The 21,567-nt window shown below is 41.4% G+C and overlaps 2 protein-coding genes across 4 annotated transcripts; both read left to right on the top strand.

Moving 5' to 3' along the window:
• Positions 1-1,095: 1,095 nt before the first annotated feature.
• Positions 1,096-6,260, top strand: cdkn1a (cyclin-dependent kinase inhibitor 1A). 2 transcript variants are annotated; one of them, XM_049588314.1, is made up of 3 exons: positions 1,096-1,513; positions 4,108-4,564; positions 4,658-6,260. In XM_049588314.1, the coding sequence occupies exons 2-3, from the start codon at positions 4,114-4,116 to the stop codon at positions 4,711-4,713; spliced, it is 507 nt and encodes a 168-aa protein (XP_049444271.1). In that variant the 5' UTR covers positions 1,096-1,513; positions 4,108-4,113; the 3' UTR covers positions 4,714-6,260. The 2 variants fall into 2 exon arrangements, with proteins under 2 accessions (XP_049444271.1, XP_049444263.1); XM_049588306.1 differs by lacking the exon at positions 1,096-1,513 and adding an exon at positions 3,562-3,749.
• Positions 6,261-10,312: 4,052 nt separating this feature from the next.
• On the top strand, positions 10,313-18,441 carry tmcc2 (transmembrane and coiled-coil domain family 2). Of its 2 annotated transcripts, XM_049590635.1 has the most exons (5): positions 10,313-10,646; positions 14,160-14,561; positions 14,865-15,481; positions 15,769-15,904; positions 17,193-18,441. In XM_049590635.1, exons 1-5 carry the CDS (start codon positions 10,644-10,646, stop codon positions 17,490-17,492), a joined length of 1,458 nt encoding a protein of 485 aa, XP_049446592.1. In that variant the 5' UTR covers positions 10,313-10,643; the 3' UTR covers positions 17,493-18,441. The 2 variants fall into 2 exon arrangements, with proteins under 2 accessions (XP_049446592.1, XP_049446602.1); XM_049590645.1 differs by lacking the exon at positions 10,313-10,646 and having other exon boundaries at positions 14,435-14,561; positions 14,756-15,481.
• Positions 18,442-21,567: the final 3,126 nt, after the last annotated feature.

The raw sequence follows: 21,567 nt of genomic DNA, 5'->3' as shown, positions 1-21,567 counted from the left end.
AAGAGTCCAACAACAAGTCCAGCAGATCTGGTTAGCTGCTTTAATAGGAAGTAACTCAGAAAACTCCAGGTTAGTCTGAATTGCTCATAAATATTTAAACCAAAAGGCCAAAAGCTGATGTACTGTCATTTTAAGGTCATCACATACTATTTATCCTTTTACAAGTTAATGAGTTGATGTGTTTTTTTACCACAGTCTCACTAGATTCTTGACAGTATTTAACCTTTTAAATGCTTTTAAGATAAATTATTAAAACATTGATCAAAGAGTAGAGGGGTGTTTGGCTTAGCTGCCAGCACAAGTACAACTTGGAGTAACATTGTACTTTTTACTCCACTACATTTATCTGAGAGCTTTGGTTTCTTTACAATTTGAGTACACATAAAACATATGATCATGTTTTATTCTATATTTATTTATAGATCTAAAGAAACATCAATCAATGGGATGAGATAACCACAAGTAACAGTATACTCATGCAGAATGTCCAGTTTCAGAATCATACAGATTACTGAATTATAATTACTGATGCATTAATGTGTTCATCATTTCAGTGTTAGCTGGCAAAGGTGGAGCTATTGTTTATTACTCTACATAAGTAACCTATGATAACATATCATTTATCAAATTAATCATATAATGTGTATTAATAATCTTCATGTGCAAATTAACTAGTAATTAAAGCTAACAAAATAAATGTAGTTGAGTAAAAAAAAAAAAAAAAATACAATATTTGCCTCCAAAATGTGGTGGTCGTTTGTGGTCATTCTGATGATTTATTTTTTTTCCAGTGTATGTATTTTGAAGCTTTATTACTTAATGAACATGAATGGCTAAATAAAATAAAATAAAATAAAATAAAACTTTAAAAAGGATAGCGGAGGAATGTCCCGCCTTACTCTGCCTCTGATTGGCGTACATGACATTCTTCCACTAACCCTAACCAATCACACTCCTCTTGCCCACAGCTAACCAATCCAATCAATGAAGGCAACGAGTACCAGCCAATCAGAGATAGCGTAGGGCGGGGCATTCCTCCACAACACTATGCTTCGCAAATTAGTGTCAACTGCTCCTCACACATGCGCAGTTAGAAGCAAAGTGGGGTGCCGTGTTGGATTGACCTGAGCTGGAATTTCCTCCCGACTCACTACGGAGCCCAAGTCTCACGTGTGCTCAGTGTTTACCGGGCAAAATTCCACGTGTGTGTACCCCACAAACCCCGCCCCTGCACGGGACAGGAGGGTCCCCGCCCACCGGAGTTCATAAAAGTTGAACCAAATATCTGAGAGTACACTTGGAGGAATCATCAAGGAGCAGTGACCGGTTTATTAAGCTGTGTCTGATTCATAGCAGAGAGTGGACAGAGTAACATCAGCCTCGGGCAGTTTGAACACCAGAGCTGTTGTTGTTGACAACAAAACAAGAAGGAGGCAGATAAACAAAGCAGCTGCATTCAACAGGTTTGAATTAAGACGGATCTCACTGGAGTGGACTACAGTCGACATATAATGTGAGTAAACGACTCCTTATTAATGTTTTAATACTTGTTTTAAGTATGTACTGAAGTGTTTTGTTAGTTTGAAAACACATCTCTGGGTTATATGTCTTTTTTAGTACGTAATAAATGGGCTACTGCAAAGTTTACTATATATTTCCATAGTTTCATGTCTATTTTTATATTTCCAGTCTTAAAAATCAAACGTATGCATGATTATTCCACCAGTCATATGAGCTTACGTTATGTAGGTTTATATCTACATATTAGTTTTTAACGTTTCAATTCGTCACTTAAAACTTGATCAACAATCTCCCAAACTCCTGCTGGTTGTTATCAGAGCTATTTCGCTAAGTGTCTGCAGAGGGAGGTCTGTCAGGCTCCAGTGACAGCCCCACTTTGACTCGCTGACACGAGCTCCAGCCTCACGTGGAGCGGCGTAGTGAACTGGGCAGGGTCCCGAGGCGAGCCGGTGCCTCCGCAGCACATGCATGACTCCTTCTCCCGCCACCAGACTTGAATCACTCCCCCCTCGCCGCCGGCCCCGCCTGCCTCCCACTATGACGTCGTATCTCGTCAAGTGTCTGTGTAAAAAAAAAAAAAAAAAAAAAAAGTGGGGGTTGGGGTCACAGTGGTGCTCCCCACATTTTTCTACATCACTTTTTCACCCATTAGAGACCCTTATTTATTTGATATATTGATTTATTTTGAATAAAAGTTGATGAGATTTCTCCCACTGAAGGGACCCTACCTGACCTTAGGACACACAGGTCCACAGTTATGTAACAGTGGGTGGGGAAGGGATGTGAAATCCATGGTTCAAAGGAATGCTTGTCATTATGCTTTCCAGCAAGTTTTATAGTTTTAAACAATTTATAAATGTATTTAAAGTATAATATGTACCAAAAGACGTCCCTCAAGGGCCACAGGAGGCCCCCAGACCCCGTTAAAAAACTGCTGCCAGACTCATCCAGTCATATCTGTGACTTTGATACCTGACTAAAAGATTTAGTAAAACATTTTAACTGAACTTTTGTGAAATCACAAACATCTGCCCTTATAATAAACAGCAATAGCTAATATTAATGTATTCATTTACTGTCTATCTGTGTCATTTTAAGACACCAAATCATGTTATATAATAATAAACAGAGAGAAAATGCTTCCCTCTTATGATCTTAAATTAAAAGCTACATTTTTGCATCAAAAACCTAAAAAAAAAAAAAAAAAAAAAAATACACGAATATTCAATAAATATTCATTTCAATCAATGCCACAACTTGATAATGTTTGGGAGATGTGTCGTGGTTAACCAGGAGGTTTTAAGCTTTGGTTTCGGTGTCTGTCTGAACATGAATGAACTCAAGTTCCTGGAAACATTCCACATGATCTCACACTAGTCTGCTGTGCTGTGTAGCTGCAGCCAAGTCAGGTGACAGGACAGGACACCTTCTACCACAGTCTGTTCATAAATACCTATATTTACCAAACAATTTGTCAGGGGTCATTTTGATGAACATATTTGCTTTAAAAGCTTTGTTTAAATGTCAGACAGGCTTTAAAGTAGCCTCCAGTCTGAGTCAAACAGTTTCTCTGCTTAGATCAAGTATAATTTATTTAATTAGTGACAGTGAACTTTATTAGTGTCTCCCCTGTTATTACTATTCTAATTACAATGACCTCACCTCCCCTACGGTGCTGCAGCCAGATAATTAGGCTGGGCTGGGACGGGTTTCTCTTGATTGTTTGCTGAAATGGGAATCCTGCCCAGCCCTTCCCGGATGACTATAATGAGTTATTATTCTCTGGAGACACAGCTGATTCCTTCCTGTAGCTCTCACAGGAAAGCACCATGACCGTCCAGCCCTTATACTCTGAACAGTTTGGATATGATTAATCTTTATATACAGAAGTGGAAAGCACTGATTTATTAATAAGTTATATTAATCTAATCTCTGCTGTGGTCCTGTGTACAGCTGAGCACTGAGGTCTCTAACTTGTGTAGCTGGGCTGACAGTGTGTAGAAGGTCTCACACTGCCACCCAGTGGTGCCTCTGTGCACCTGCAGTGATCTCGGCCGAGGATTTGCCCCTACATGTCTGTCTGAGATTATGTCCAGGCATGTACCAGTGATTTACACAGGAGGGCTCAATGAGTCACAGGCTGCCTATAAAGAGAGCTGGCCAGTAACACACCAGTCTGAGATGCTGTGTTGTTCATGTTGAGGAGACTGTAGCAGATTAGAACCATGGTAAGCCTGATTTCTAATATTTAAACTGAGGCAGGAAAAAATAATTATGTTTTATGCTTTGTTGAATTCAGAATTGATTATTTTCCTAGTTTTAGTATTAGATTGGTGTCAAAATTAATGTTTTTATTCACTTAGAAGAATTTAATGCATCTTTTTTTTCTTTACAGAGTTACGTCATCAAGTGTCTGTGATTTAAAGCTGCAGCCATTACTTGATTCATGTACATTTTTTGTATATTTGCAGCTTAATTTATAATCAAAAAGAAGAAGACAGTGATTCAGCTCATCATCACAGTCTCAGCTGATCACTGGTGATGTCCAGCAGCACTAACCCATTGTCTTATCTCTGTTTACTGCAGTGTGGAATGATGGCTTCTCACAAGCGGATCCTGAGCGCCCTTGGAAACGGCCCTGCCCGAAGAAACCTGTTCGGCCCAGTCGACAGAGAGCAGCTGCAGGCGGAGTACCAGGCCGCCCTGAGGAAAGACCTGGACGAGGCTTCCCAGCGGTGGAGCTTCGATTTCATCTCGGACAAGCCTCTGGAGAGCGGTGACTTCCAGTGGGAAGGTGTCTCAGGCACCAAGGTGCCACTGCTCTACAGATCCTGCATGCATGGCCTAGGACAAGCAGCGACCCAGAGGGTGGCAGAGGCAGCGGTGAAGCCCAAGGCAGGGGGAAGGGTGGGGTCACTACAGAAGGAGAAGGAGAACATTCCACTGTCGCCAGAGAGATGTTCGTTCAACCTGGAGAACCTGGAGAAGACGCCAGAGAAGAGAGAGACCACAGGGCTGAAGAGGAAGCAGACTAACATTACAGGTACATGCTCAGATATTTGAAGTGTGAATAAATAGAGTGGTGATTTCATGTTGGATTTGCATGAGCTTAACTTCCTGTCCTTTATCCCAACAGATTTCTATCAGGCTAAAAGAAGAGTAGTTGGGATGCCACGCAAATCCGGCGAGTGATTTTCAGCGCAGTTTCCTGCAAAGGTGCCAATATCTCCAGTGAACTACACAAACATTGCAACACTCAGGAAGTCTAAACTCTGCACAGACTCTGCACGGTCACTCAGCAGATTCACCTGACAACAGAAGGGACCTCACATCATTATAATGTATAAGGCTTATTAGGGTACTGTATTCACTCAGAGGGCGGGGGGTGGGGGTTTCCCAGTGGTAAGAAGGGGACATTTGAGCAGAGAAGATTACCATTAATCTCTGGAATCAGTGGATTTATACTCATTTGGATCATGGGAGATGCCAAAGTGTTGACAGACATTTCCTACTGCACATTCCACCGAACTTGAAACACAGTCACGTCTCTGCTTTGTAGAGACTCTGCCTCCAGCAGTGCGGACACATGACAGATGAACACATTACTGTATACACTTGAAACAGATGTCACATGGGTGTAATCATTGAGGAGTGGCTCTGACAAATCTGCAGGATGATTGATAATGGGTGAAGCCCTCTGGCTCCTTTGTTCAATTCCACTATTGTTTTTTTTACCATGTTTTTTCTATGTGAATCACGAGGGCTAGGAGTCATTGTTTTGTGTTTTATATTTTATATATCTGGACATGCAGTCTGTTTTTTTTCTACCATCATGTACTCATAGGAATATGCTTGAAGAGTTTTGATATCCTGTACACGCAGTCGCTTTGCTTTAGATTTTAAATGACAGAAGTGCCATCATGTCCTCTTCCATTCCTTCCGTCTGCTGTATGTTGATTTATTTTCAAAGCAGATCTCCACTAATGCCCTGTCCGGACTCTGACATGTGTACAGCACCAGGTGTTGTAGGTTAGGAATGTAGCACCATGTCCGTTGAACACTTAAAAACACTTATATTTAGGTTTATGTTGATATATATATATCAGAGGTTTATGTATAGAGTTTAATACAGCATTGTTTAGTAGCACATTTAATTAATTAAAAAACTGCAGTATTGCACATACATGTGACAGGTGCTGCATCCAAAGCACCCAGCATCAAGTGCCTTTACGGTATTTGTTTTGGACTTTGAAGCTCCATAAAGGACAATCAAAAGAAAGTGTTCTCAGAAGCTAATGTGTTATTTACTAAGCTAAAGTGCTTTATTCTTTTGTGTTTGGACGCACAGTGCAATTATCACAGACAATGTGTCGTTATCTGCCTCCAAATGTTTGTTCTTGACACTTATTAATGTCTGTGTTGGCAAATCCTGCTGCTACGGTTAATCTGAAAGGGTGTCAAACAAGGTCACTGTAATGCTAATCCTTACCAACTGACAGCTTAGAAATGTTCGCTGCTGCAAATACGAAGCTAAGCAAATCACAGCATTACCCCCCAAAACAATGAATGCACTTCTGTTTGTAGACGCTTGTGCACAAGTCCTACATATTGTTTTATGTTAAAAGCTACAGATGAAAAGATCTATCCTTATTTATTGCCAGATGCTACGCCTTGTGTTAATTTAGTTTTTGTTTAATTATTATGAGAATTACAAATTCCAATAAAATGTTCAAATGAAACTTCTTGTGGATTGTTTGCTTCTTTTGTGGTCTTTGTTTGATCCTTCCTCTGGCAAGTGTGTGTGTGTTTATACTTGTAAATGCTACACAGTGAGGACCAAAAAATGTATTTTAGCAACAGAGTGAGGACATTTTTGCAAAGTGAGGACATTTTAGCTGGTCCTCACTTTTTCAAAGGCCTGTTTGAGGGTTAAGACTTGGTTTTAGTGTGTGTGTGTGTGTGTGTGTGTGTGTGTGTGTGACTGAGACAACCTATCAAATCTAATGAATACATAAATGTCAAATAGCCAGAAGTCATTTCCACTTCCCACTTAAACTCAGCATTTTCACGTTGCAAAACAAAACATGGGCCATCATGTCTACATGTAAGTGTGAATGTGGCCTTTAAGAGATAAGATACAAGATTAGACGGAACTTTATTAATCCTGAAGGAAATTCTTCAGATAAAATATAACTTTATAAATCCTGAGGGACCCACTTGTGCCAGAGATTGCTCAAAAATTACAACAACATAAAAATAGAAACAGCAGAGTGATAAATGTAAAGTGCATAAGGAGTACAGCTAACACAAGTGCCTAATAAATAAGATAAATATAGTAAAATAGTTAAACAAATAGAATATAAAGAAACATTAGCAATTATATTTAAAAAATAATAGAAACAGTGATATTGCACATGATGTTGAACAAATAATACTGCACATGTGAATGAAATGTAATACTGCAGATGACACTGAACAAGTAATATTGCACGATATTAAAAAGTAATATTGCACATCATAGTGAACTAGAAATATTGCAAATTATATTTACAGCTAATGGTGTTTTTTAATAATCAGAAAGTGATACTGCACATGATATTTACAAAATTAGCTAATATTGCACATGATATTGAACACGTAATACTGCACATATTGAATAGTAATAATACATGTGATACTGAACAAGAAAAATGGCACATGATATAGAAAGATAGATAGTCTTTTTACATTGTATGTATTTTTATCTACCAGCATCATTAGTAGAAGTGTTCAGATCCTTTCCTCAATAAAAGATATACCATACATCATATCAGCTTATGAGTAATGATGTACTTTTATAGTATATACAGAAAATAAAATTAACCCCACCTCAACTGACCACAGTATTGTGAAGCTATTTATCACACATTAATGCACAGTAAGTATTTATCTTAAGTACATATTTAATATCGGCCCAGTTGCACACATAGTGAGTACTTTTTGATACTTTAAATTATATCAAGTTGAGGTATCTGTAATATTTCTAACTATTATTAATTCAATTCAATTTAGTTTTATTTATAAAGCCCAATATCACAAATCACAATTCGCCTCAGAGGGCTTTACAGCATACAACATCCCTCTGTCCTTCAACCCTCACAGTGGATAAGGAAAAACTCCCCAAAAGAATATTTTTACAAAGTGGTATTCCTATATTTACACTAAGATAAAGGATCTGAATACTTTGCTTTACCTCCAGTATTCAGTGTATGAGTCGAGACCACAGCACTTATCTCTGTACCACTGGTATGTATGTTTTCAGGCAAACACCCAGGTGTGACAGTGTGGTGTTGAACATTCCTCCTGCAGATATACCTTCAGCCTGTGCTGTAAAGAAGAATCTGCCATGGTGGATTACTACATGTTCAAATCACAGACAGTGCACAGACTGTGTATAAACTGAACGCCTAACTGCTGCCCAGAGTGTCTGATTTATAAATGGATACATATGCCAGATTTATTTATTCTTTCTTACCAACTTTATTTCAGGTCTAAATGAAACGAAGGGTAACATTAGTGTTTCTGGTGCCCCCTGTAGTGCTGCTGGAGGAGGAAAAGAAATATGCTTTCATCCACAGGCAGGGTGTGGCATAAAATATTTAATAATATTTAATAATTCCAGCCAATCAGGTGGGAGGTTATCAACTAAAAGCCATTAGGATATATGGAATAATATATTACATCAATTTTATGCACAATTGTATTGTGTATTAATAGTGTATTGATTATAGACTTTTTAATATCAAATATCCACTTAAGCAGTGGTGGAATACAACTGTATATTCTCTGAAGTACTATACTTAAGGACAATGTTGAGGTACCTGTACTTAATCTGAGTGACTATACTTTTAACTTCACTATATTTATTTGATAGCTGCAGATGCTAGTTTCTGTGCTAATGTTGAACATGCAGAAATTATGATCAGCCAATAAAATATTATACATTATTATAGATTAAGTCAATATTCAAGTAAATTTTATTTATACAGCCCAATTTTTTAAAAATCACAATTTGCCTCAAGGGACTTTGATTAAAATATAAAGAGGTTTCAGGTCAACCAGCATCATCAGTAAGTGCTACATGTACTTTCACATTAATGCATCAGTTACAATAACCCAGTTCTATAATTTAAATGGTAGATGGATGGACTGCACTTGTATGGCCCCGTCTTCTGACGACTCAAAGTGCCTTTACACTACATGCCATAATCACAGATTCACACACTGGTGACTGAGGCTACCACACAAGGTGCCACCTGCTACTCAGTAACCATTCACACGCTCTCACACACTGATGGAACAGCCATCAGGAGCATCTTGCCCAAGGATACTTCAACATCCTGACTGGAGCCGGGGATCAAACCACTCATCTTCCCATTGGTGGACGACCTGCTCTACCACAGTCACCCCATGTACTTTGGCAACCACATCACTGCCGCTCCACATCAATGCACACACTGGGTGTGTGTGTTTGTATTGAGGGTTTAAGGGATGAAGGGCTCGGAGCAGGCCCTGCTGTGCTCTGAAAAAGTATAGTATGAAAAAATATAGTGAAACAAGTAGGCTACTTTTACTTTTGATCCACAGACCTTGTTGTGAGCAGTTTCATGTAGGAACTAATTTCTTCCTACCTAACAACACCTGCCAGCTGTATCACTGCACAGACGGAAGCGTGCATCTACTCATGATGAGAGGCTCATGCTTGTGACAGTGCAAGGTGTAAACATCAATGGCGTCCTCCTCGGCTGAGTTGTAACATTAGCTAACTCAGTGGTGCTAGGTGAGCTAGCAGTAGAAGCATGCTTTCTTCTGCGCAGTGATACAGCTGGCAGGTGTAGTTAGGGAGGAAGAAAATAGTTCCTACATGAAACTGCTCACAACAAGGTCTGTGGATTATCTTGAGTAACCTGGTCATGATTTCTGGAAAGAGACACTGCTGTTGAGTTTTTTATATTTTCTGGCACTGAGCACCACAAGCTGAGCGCCATCTAGTTCCATTATATTAGAGAAAAGGCAGACGGCTGATATCTCCAACACTCTGCAACTCACACCAAAACAATCTAGACTGATAAATAGCACTACAGGTAAGAGGGAAAATGTATATGTATTTTTAATTTTTGAGTGAACTGTCCTTTAAAGTCTGAATGCATAGCTTTTACTCCTATCTTGGCACCAAGGTAAAAACTTCCTCCATCACAGCACTTGAGTCTGAATTTTATGCAACACTTGTCGATGGATGAATGTGTTTTTTTTTCCTCTTTTGAGTGTATTTCAAGTTCCTAAGGTGCTAAGATGGTGATGACAGCTTGTTTAGCTCTACTTGTAGTGGGTATCCCTTCACAGGCCGGCGCAGAAAGAGATCTGAAGTTGGTTGAATCCACCTTGAAGCAGCCCTGAGTGGCTCAGACAGCCTTGTGTTGTTGTAACTCCACACTTTGTGAAGAAGGTAAATTAAGAGAGTGAGTCACTGCTCAGGCAGACACTGTGTACTTTGGCACCACATCACTGCAGCCCCACATCAGCGCGCACGCTGGGTGCATGTGTTTGTATTGAGGGTTTAGGGGGAATGAAGGGCCCAGAGCAGGCCCTGCTGTGCTCCCTCCTCCTCCCTCCTCCCTCCTCTCTCCTCTGGCCTCAGCAGCACACACAGAGGCACCTGCACGCCTGCGCTAAGCTCTCCCATCCCCCCGCCCATTTCCCTCCATCATCTGTCCCTTAGCTCCCACATCCATTATAGGGCAGGACAGCTAGCATTTGCATTTAGACTGAGAGAGAGGGAGAGAGGTAAGGGAGAGACAGAGGGAGGCGGAGGGAGCATATGACACAAAGGAGAGAAGGCGAGAAGGAGGGAGGAATAGATCAGAGCTGTAGAGGGAGAGGGAGGGAGTGGGAGGCTGCAGATATCGATGGCATTAACAATGGAGCGTTAGGATCCAGGGAGGTGATAGTCAGCCATACAGCGGCTGGGGGTAAAGATATTTGAGGAGGGGGGCTCAGGGGGAGGAGGAGGAGGAGGCAGGAGGAGGAGGATGGGCCTCGAACACAGACTTGCAATGGCACTGCAAAAATTGGATTAAAGCAGTATGGTAACGTTTCTAATTTAATTTATTGCTGTGCTACTTGTGTCTCATCCTCATGTGTGCGCATCCACGCTTGTTGACAACCATCGGCCGTGTCTCATGTCACAGTGTGTCCTCCTGCCGACTGAAGAAGGCACGGGCATGCCCCTGTCCTCTTGGCTTTCATTTTTATATATATATATATATATAAATACCATACATATCTCTCATCTCCATCCTCATCGCAGCCTTCTCGTCCGACCTCCTGCAACTGTGCTTGTGATCCATCACCGGATTCATCCCCGTTAGATTTCAGCATCTGCTCCGTGTTGTGTGTTTTTTTTTTTGTTGCCTTGTTTTCACCCATATAACGCCGGACACTGCACCCCCCCTCCTCCTCTGAGCCATCGCTTTAGCTGCTGCATAAGCATCTCACTTTCTGTCTGTGATAAGATCAGGAAATCACTGACACTAGGGACTGCAGTCATCTGTTTTTTCCCCACCATTACAGTGTGATTGTAACCTACTTTGTGTATTGAAAACACACACACACACACACACACACACACACACACACACACACACACACACACATACGCACACACTGCCTGATTTATAATAGCGCGAGGAGCGTGTGCCCATTTCACACTGTCACGCAAATAAAATAGACATAAATCCCGCGTGGAGAAATTAGAGCAGCGCTATGAGATGTTCGGTGTCATGTCTGCCTGCGCTCATGTTTGCAGGCTCTGATTACACTGTTTTGACGTCAGGCAGAGGGTCATTAACAATCCCACCATCTGCCAAGACACACATAGATAGCCTATAATACACACTGTACCAGGGAATTCCCTCATGGATCAATGAGATCAATCAGGCAGAATGATCCAGAGCATTTAATAATAGATGATCCATCATTTCATCACTATCATAGCTGTCACCTGCTGCTCCATCATGGCTGTAAATATACCAGCATGCTTTTACCGTCTGATGCATTTTAAGAAAGTGTATTAGAGTAACTTGTGTGTGGAGCTGCTGAGTTTCTGAGGCTGTGCAGAGCAGGAAGCAGCAGACTAATTATCTATCATCTAATTAATGCATGATGGCCTTTCTGTGTACTCTCTGATGCCTCCACCAAATCAATTATGGGCATAACAGACTGACTCTCAGTTCAGGAGACAACGTAGAGGAAATGATCAGCTGATATTTATTTTGATTCAGTTAATTTGCTAATAGTTTCCTAGAAGTTTCCTCAAACAAACTGTAATTTGGTTGCAGTTGACTTTATCTGTATTTGTTGATTTTCCAAGTGCAATTACTTTCCAGTCAACATTTGTATGAGGGGCCAGTGTGGGTTGTAAATGGGCTGAAAAGTGGGCCCTGAATGGGAATGTCAACAGGTTCCATGTTGGCCTCATGCTAATTGACCGCATGGGTGGGTTTACCCAAGTGGGCCCCACATGGGTTATGCTTGGGCCACCTAGGTAGCAAGTGGGTATTGGCTCAAAATGGGCGTCTTATGTGGGACCCACTTGGGTAAATCAACCCACGCGGGCCCCACATGTGGCCCACTTACAAATGTTGGCTGGGTTGAAGAAAAAAAATGCTCTAATTAAGCCCAAGTGAATATTTGCACATTGTTTATTACTGGAAACTTCAGTTCTCATATATGTTGACTTGAATGTAGGGCCGTAATCACATATTTAACATTGAGGGGACTGTTTTCAACCAACAACCTCTGTGATCCAACCCTCTAAGGGGTCGTGGAGACTCTCCACAGGAGAAATTTTTGGAAACGTAACAGCTAAACTGGCCATTTCAACCTGGTCTCACTCTGAAGTTGTCAAAATCTGGCACTTGGGCAGTGACTTGCAGCTTCAGACACTAACAAACAAAGCCATCCTCTCATGTCGGCATGATACGCGGCCAGTCATCATTATAGTTTAATGGTGCTCAGTAGCATCAGGGGGACATGCGGCGGGACAAGAATGAAACTCAAGGCGACGAAAGTCCAAATGGTGAATGGGTCCAACAAACACGGACTTTCACCTGGGAGAGAGGTGCTCACATCCTGTAAGACTATTGAGCCAAACCCTGATCTTTTTTCCTAAACACAACCATGCATGTCAGGAAAAAAATGTCAATTCGCGATTGAATGAAGACAATGCATGTAACAGGCAGAACTTGACACAGCATCCCAGAACTAACACACCCAGGGTACCTTGCACGTCGTACCTGGATGTGGAAAGTCAGTGACCAAATGTTGATATGTGAGGAGGTCAGATTGAGAATATGTTGACCATTTAGAACATTTTAAACAAAAATCCTAGATCAGGGGTTTAAGGTTTGCTGACTGAGTGCCATTTTAGGGAGCCAGCATATGACCAAGGGCTGCACAGGAAGAGTACAAACACAATATACGTAGCCTACATAACATTCATACTATATTCTCATGCAGTGATTGACATTAGTTCACAAACTGGTGGGTCATGGTCCAAAAGTGGGTCGCGGGTCCATTCTGAATGGACCGCAAGTGACTCACGAACATGTCAAGTTCATAAAAAACACCTAATTTCTAAGTACAGTGAACATCAGGCACAGAGCTTTTATTTTGAAGTGCTGTTTCCTGCTGTAGAGTGAGTGAATAACTGACAGCTACTAGCTCGATGACATAGCCAAACACAAGTATGATGGTGAATATTTTAAACTCTGTGGCCCTTCATCAGATGATTAAGGAAAAATTTGGACCCCATGGCTGTACTAGATGGGAACCACTGGTGTAGACAGCAGTCGAGCAGTGGCTTCTGCTGGGGTATGACTATGCCACTTGTACAAACCACATGCAGAACTGCAGTACACCATAACACTAGAACCCGTAGTAATATTTATGGCAATTTGTAAAGTTTATTTATGATTATGTTTACATTTGCTCATGATTATTTTGAACAGTGGTGCCTGATTGCCTTTGGTAACATAACATTTTTCCTTCAGTATATTGGGAGGGACATTTTGAGCATATTTGCGGATGTGTCCCCGCCAATATATATCATAATTACTGCCTAGATTTAATGTTTGTCTGGCCGTCTGTGCCTGACTAAAAGATTTGCTGGATTACACTGAAACAAATTAATTAAAGTTGTGTCAAGTGAACACTTTGTCTGAAGCTTTTCCCTATAATTAGTTCTAGGACACTTCTATGAAATCATTAAGAAGTTACAGAGCCAAAAACTATCACAGCTTATCTGTTGTGGCACTGTCAGATGGATATTTCATTAAAGCTTGAGACGAACTTGTTTTCCCATGTGGAAAAACTTGGTTTTTTTTAGAATAAAGGACAAATAATCACAGTCAGGATGGAACAATGAGCCTTTCACCGTGCTTATCAATCAGAATAATCTTCCTTTGTACACACAGATATCAATACATGTGATGTTCCTTGTACTTGAGGAAGGCCATGTCGACAGTAGCCTATTTCATCTGTAGTAGTTGTAGTGCTCTCTCCAGCCCTGATAACCTCCTCCTGCCCTCTCATCCCCACAGCTGGACAAGAGCGAGGTGGCAACTCTAGGCCTACCCTCCACCACCAGCCATGGAGGCTCTGACAGTAACATCAGTGCGGACGGGGCGGCAGCAGCAGCATCTGGGGTCATGGCCTGCGGAGGCGCAGAGGGAATCGGGGTTGGCGAGCCTCAGCGTACGCGTGCTGCTTTGGAGCATCTGCAGCAGAAGATCCTGAAGGTCACTGAACAGATCCGTGTGGAGCAGGAGGCCCGTGACGATAACGTTGCTGAATACCTGAAGTTGGCCCACAACGCAGACAAACAGCAGGCGTCCAGGATCAAACAGGTGTTCGAGAAGAAGAACCAGAAGTCAGCACAGACCATTGCACACTTGCACAAGAAACTAGAGCACTATCACAAGAAGCTAAAGGAGATAGAACAGGTAGGTGAGAGTGTGAGAACATGTGATCTATTTATGTGCATCTGTTTTTGTGCTCTGGCTGTTGTGAATAATTATCTGGTGGCTGACTCGAAAGAGTGTTGAACTTTGTGAGGACAGTTGTGTCCAAATATAGACTGATGATTCTCATCTCCTAAACCAATGCATCATCCTGTGTCTCACCTAATTCTCTGCAGGGCCTGCTTTCCTCATCTATCTTCCTACAGTTCTCTCCCTTAACCTAATCTCTCCTACCTTTGAGATCCTCCACTTCTCTGCTTCCTCATTTCTCTTCCCTCTCTACAGAATGGACCGGCCCGGCAGCCTAAGGATGTCCTGCGGGACATGCAGCAGGGATTAAAGGACGTTGGGGCCAACGTTCGTGCTGGGATAAGTGGTTTCGGAGGTGGAGTAGTTGAAGGAGTCAAAGGCGGAGTATCTGCCCTCACTCACACAGCTGTGGTCTCCAAGCCAAGAGAGTTTGCCAGTCTTATCAGGAACAAATTTGGCAGCGCAGATAACATTGCTCATCTAAAAGACTCACTCGAGGACGGAGTCGGGGGCCACTCTGAGGACACCCCGACACCTCGTGCACTGAGTGGAAGTGCCACTCTAGTATCCAGCCCAAAGTACGGCAGCGACGACGAGTGCTCCAGCGCCACGTCGGGCTCCGGAGCAGGCAGTAATTCTGGTGGGGCGGGTGGAGGAGGGGGACTGTTAGGACCAACCATGGGGAGCCCCAGACTGGATGGGCACCATCACCACCACCATCACATGCACAGCTCCTGGGACTCTCTACTTGAGGGCCTGCAGGAGATCAAAGCCAGCCAGGCGCACATGGAGGATGCCATTGAGGACATGAAGGGCCAGCTGCAGAGTGACTACTCCTACATGACACAGTGCCTGCAAGAAGAGAGATACAGGTACACGTCACAAAAAAGTCACACTTATGAACTGGTGTATTCAGTGCAGTCATCACAGTGTAGTTCACATGATGGATTAAGAAATTATATTTTTTTGTTAATGTCAACAAATCCAAATCCCATGAGAAGACTGAAATCAGCAGCACATCTCTCTGTACATCTTTAGCCCGAAGCCCATTCGTTCCTACTAAAGATATGAATCTTTAGGCTTTGGATACTTGACATTGGGACATTAGTTTGAGCGTTCTTGTGTGTGTGCGCGTGTGTGTTTTGTACTGTATATTCAGGTATGAACGACTTGAAGAACAGCTGAATGACCTAACAGAGCTGCACCAGAATGAGATGACTAACCTTAAACAGGAACTCGCCAGCATGGAGGAAAAAGTCGCCTACCAGTCCTATGAGAGAGCAAGAGACATTCAGGTAAAAGTCTGCCACATTATCATAGATATTTAAACATCTTAAGACGTGGCTGTTAATCTTTAGTGTTTTTCTATAATATAAAATATCCTTATTTGCTCTTAAAGAAGCTGTATCCAACATTCAGAGCAAATCTATAATTCAGAGTCAGGGGATGGATTATCTGCACACAGTTCTTAATATGGAGGGGGCTTAGTCAGCAGTTGGAGCCATATGTTTGATTTGTGTTAAATGTACTATCCTGCCACACCACTAGGTGGATTATGTCACTGGCTGAGGCTGGCCATGGTGTATTTAAATTCATGCCAGTACAATCAAGCACAGGTGCTGTTGATTAAGGGAAGCAAACAGTTTTTGACTGCGCTTGGATTAAGATTAATTGCTGTATCTATTTGAACTTTGTGTTCAAACCTATTGGGAGTTATACGGACATTACAGACGCTGGTGAGAAAATAAATGTATGATGATATAAAACATTGGTAAAGACAACTAATTAACAGCCAATTAACAACCAGTAGCAGCTAAAGTATAGGGCTAGTCAAAACAGGTGCTAACTCAATAAACAGTGCTAACAGTAGCAACAGTGCTGACAGAACTAATGTAACCTGGGGGGAAATTGGAGGGTTGGTGCTACATGTATGCAACAACACCATCCTAATATCAGCGTTATCCACTGTATGAGTGCAGTTCAGTGTGGTGGTGATCATGTTACTTACCACACTATATTGTTAAAATAACCCAACATAGATCTTTGGTTTCACACAGGACACATACAGCAGTTTCCCAGGTGTAAGTTCTGTGTTTTCTCCCTACCGCCCTATAAGGACTTTCTCGCTCTTTTCACCTCAGCTATTGCTCAAAGCATCAAATAATGATGCCACCTGGTGTGTCTCAAAGGGCGGTGCATCAGTATGTGATACTGGAGCCACTGACCAAGCTTCGATATTTGATGAGTTGGGAGCGAGGATGGGTTGGTAAAACACCAAATAAACTCAGTGACCGAGACACTGTGGCCAAACAACCCACCAAAATTTCAAATTCTGCTAAAACCTGATTGGTGTACTGTAGTACATGACATCACACTGTCCCACTTAGCACTGCCCTCACCAGAGCTAAGAAAAAACACCAAACAGAAATCTCTCACCTGAAATAAACTGTTGTAACTTTGGCAGAAATCTGTGTGTTCATGTAGGGTTAGGTAGGTTCTTCACTCACAGTAAAAAGTTTTGTTGAGAAAATAATTTTTCAGGGCCTTTAAAAAAATCCCACTGTGGTTCCTCTGTACGTACAGGAGGCTGTGGAGTCGTGCCTGACCCGCATCACCAAGCTGGAGCTGCAGCAGCAACAGCAGCAGGTCGTCCAGTTGGAGGGAGTGGAGAACGCCAATGCTCGAGCTCTGCTGGGTAAACTCATCAACGTCATCCTGGCGCTCATGGCCGTGCTGCTGGTCTTCGTCTCAACCTTGGCCAACTTCATCACCCCGCTGATGAAGACCCGAGCCCGGGTGGCTGCCACGGTCTTGCTGACCTTGCTGCTGTTCATCCTGTGGAAGCAGTGGGACTTTGTGGAGCCGTGGCTGCTGCCCAGCTGAGCTCCCTGAGAGAGACGGCAGCGGAGGCCAGAGCAGGGAGTCACAAACTCATCAACACAGAAGGATTGAAGGACTGAAATAGAACGAGGGCCACTGCACTTGTTGCCTGTGAGAGTGAAGGTGGAGCAATCTGAGGACAAAACATGGCACTTTTAAATGAGGATGGACAGGATCCAGCCCGCAGGATGTGGAGAGGTGGAGAGGTGAAAGAACAGAAATTCTCTGCTTGCCAAGTGACAAAAGACATCATCTCATCTCGCCCAAATCTACTGGTGTTGATGATCAATCATCGGTTGCATTGCTGTCACCAAAAACTGAGTTTCTTGCAAGAAATCTTTGGATCGTCTTTTTCTAATTATTTATGATACATGAAAACTTAATAACAACTTTAAAATGCTGACCATGTTCGCCGTAACCTTCATGTTGAAGCTATAGAATATTTGAGAGGATAAAGGTTTTTTTCCATGAATGTTATGTGCTCATGCATGTCCTCATATGTGCACCAAGATGCATCTAGCTGGCATGAGTTACCATTTCATTAATGACTAGATGAATCTTCTATAACTGCCGTTTTGTTGTCAGAAATAACAGTGCAGGTATGTTGTATCTCGGCTCAGTGTCACTCCTGGTTTGTTTCACATCCTGTTCTGGTGTTGAAGCAGTGCTTTTAGACGCATTTCTCTCTTTTTGTCTTTTTCTTGAGGTCGAATGAACTGTTTAACAAAAAAAAAAGCTGATATCTGTGACAGATTCACCATAATAATTCAACAATGTAAAATTTGTTCTGTCCATAAATGCTCTTTCATAACCACTATTGTAAAACTGCTACTATCCACAGTGTCAAATTAACTGGCATGTCAAATTGTATCAAAGTTTATATCCAGTTTGCAAAAAACAATTATTGCTGTTTTATTAAACACTGTAAGAAATAAATGATTTCATATATTAGGCTGACCTTGAATATATCCTTATCATCCTTTTTATTTCCGAGACTGAACTTTTTGACTGAGAATCTGTAAAAGAGCAACATCTTACATCAATTAAGATATAGAAATAATAGCACTACCTTCTAATCTAATTAGGTTAAGTCTTATAAGCAGGGGCGTAGCACCACATTCTGGGCCCTGTGTATACGCAGTCTCTTTGGGCCCCTTACCCTTTCTCTCTTGATTCATATCTCTTTCATGCACCTTTTTAGTTTTTACAAGGTCATTTTGCTTTCTTTCCCTTTCCTTTCTTTTTCCTTTCTTGCTGAAAGGGATGACGGTGTACGCTGGTGCCCCAGCAGCATCAGCAGGCACTAACTAGAATTAGCAAGGTGAAAATTAAAACTGCCCCGTTTGGTTCGGTTCAATTTGTTAGCCCCCTAAGCGTGGTTCGTTTGGGCAGGTGTGAACACAGCAATTGCAGTCGAGTGTGCACCAAAACAACCGGACTAAGACCTTATTGAAGAGGTGGTCTCGGTCCGCTTACAAACGAACTTTGGTGCAGTTTGTTTGTAATGAGAACGTGTTCTGACCTCAGTTTGAACCAACTGCAGTCACATTACGCATTGTTTGGGTTAAACATGAGCATGTTACAGTCCTGGAGGATTATTAATGTGCACCTCCTCCTGTACTGCCTTAATATGCACATTCGGCACATCTAATGCATCAAAGCATTGTTTTATAGTTGGAGCCGCGCCTCGTTTTCAAACTGTATGGTTTGACTATAATGAACAATGACAGCAATATAGTCCACGATAAGCAGCGCTAAAATCAACCTGCGTAGTTGTCCCTCCATTGTGACATTAGAAAGTGTCACATTTATCTTGCATGTGTACTCTTCTTCAATGTTTTGTTTACTTCCTGGATTTTTCCCGCATGGAAATTCTGACCAATCAAGAGCATATTTCTCACGCAAGTCATTTTATCTGGTCCTCTTAGAAATGCTGCCATGAGAACATGAACCAACTCTAGGCAATCATGCAGCCTTGTAACAAAATTAGTCCCTGATTCAGACCTAAGCAAGACAACTCTAGGTCTGAAAGCACCCTTAAAAATGTATTCTAGTGCAGGGGCGGACCAAACCATTTTCTTAAGGGGTGGTGAGAGGGGCCTTTGAGCACTTCCACTATTTTTTATACAGCACCCAGTCTTTCAACTGATCTCTTCATCCCATTTTAATTAGGCACTAAAGGTATGGCACTAATTACTAACAAATAAAAACTGCAAAAACACTTAACTTTTAATTCTTGGCTTTTTGAGGCCCCCCCTCCCACTGTGGCCCTTAGCAATCAGTCCCACTCTCCCCCAACTCTGACGCCCCTGTTTGTAACTAATAGTTTTATTAATAGTTAATAAAATGTTTTCTAAAACTATATAATTCTGTTTAAACCATTACTAATAGGAACTTTTGAGTTGCCAGTTTGTGAAAAATCCCCTTGACTGTTTGGACAGTGTAGCCATGCTTTTTTTTTTTTTCCCTTTTTTTCTTTCCTTTTTTTTTAAAAAAAGGGGTTTGACCAAAAAATCTATTTAATAACAGCTTATCGAGCATTTATTAATGGATTACGAACATCTATTACTGTATCATTACCTGATAGAGAGGATTAATACTGAGGGGATTTTTCATTACCTGGAAACCCAAAATGAGTTTTCACTCTTATTGCTGCTCTATGAAGCATTAGTAAATGATTTATTTGCCATAAATAAAGTCATTGGATAAAAGTATTACCATTAGACAGTGATGTTGTTAAGTTAGTAAGTATGCTAACCTGTTCAACATGAAACTGCATGACAGCTGACTTTAGTGTGATCAGCAGTTCAGCCGGTGCTCTTTAAAACAGAAATAAATAATGCTTTATGTAGGTCCAGCTGATATAACCATAAAGCTAAATGCTTATCTTCAAATCGGTGTTTAGCTAAATGCTAGCGTATTTGAACAGTAGCAGAGAAGAGTCATAAAATCAGTGACTTTATGTTGTGCAGCAATATTTACTTTAAGGTTGCTAACATTAGCCTCCATAAGATTTTATTGCTTATGGAGACACTCTTCATTTGTATGAGAAAGCGTTATTTCTTCTCTCAAAAGTGACACAGACCTGCTCTAAAGACAGTAGCAGTCTCGCAGCTCATCGACCAAGTAATTAATAAAATCCTTCAAACGAATCTTTGTGGTTTATGTTCCACTTCCCAGATTTTTAATGTATATGATTTCAATCAATTGCATTCAGGACGTTTGTACAAAAAAAAAAAGGGTAAAGAAAAAAAAACCTCCTCATGGTACGTGAGTTAAAATAGAAGGATAGGGGGCGAGTTCACTGCTGAGAAGATAAATCGTCCTCAGAGATTATTTACATTTAATACCCTCTCATCAGATGCATCTTTGTCTGGACCAGATTACATTTATTCTCGGTTTCACGTCTTAAAGAAAGCATTAGAGGAGCAGAATTAGTGTTTCAGTTCAACTGCATATCCATCTGCTAATCCTGTGGATTACTTCAGCTCTACTTTACTGTGCCTGTTTCTGTTGCGATGCTAAATTTGTGACCATTTCCCCTGACTTCATGTACACTGAGAACACCTTTGTATGCTCCTGTAAGGTTGGTAACATAGATATTGCAGGCACTATGATGGCTAGTTGAAGCTACATACACAGGTGTAGATTTCAGGGGGGACACAGGGCGGATATTCCCCTCAAGATTTAGAACGTGTGCATTTGTCTCCCCTTGATAAAAACATGAAAGTAGCTGAGGGCTTTTACTTTGATTAAAAAAAAAAAATCAAAGACATTTATACCATAAATTGATGCATTAAAAGGCACAAAATGGTGCATCAAAAAAATCACCAGAATGTAGGAAATTACGTGTTTGGTGCTCAAAATTTTCTGGCAGAGGACCCCTGAACCCCCAGTTTGGTATAATTCTAAGATATAGACCAAATCACAGTGTTAAAAATCAAGTGTGTTTGTTTTTTTTTTACAAACTTAATATGTTTGCGAGTCATTTGCGGTCCATTCAAAGCGGACCCTCAACCCACCAGCTGGTAACCACTGCTCTACTTTTCACTCTAAAATGAATACAACAAAAGAAACG

Source organism: Epinephelus fuscoguttatus, linkage group LG1 (genome assembly GCF_011397635.1).
Source record: "Epinephelus fuscoguttatus linkage group LG1, E.fuscoguttatus.final_Chr_v1".
NCBI lineage: Eukaryota > Metazoa > Chordata > Actinopteri > Perciformes > Serranidae > Epinephelus > Epinephelus fuscoguttatus.
The sequence above is the reverse complement of the archived record's forward strand: the minus strand, read 5'-3'. Positions and strand labels throughout refer to the sequence as shown.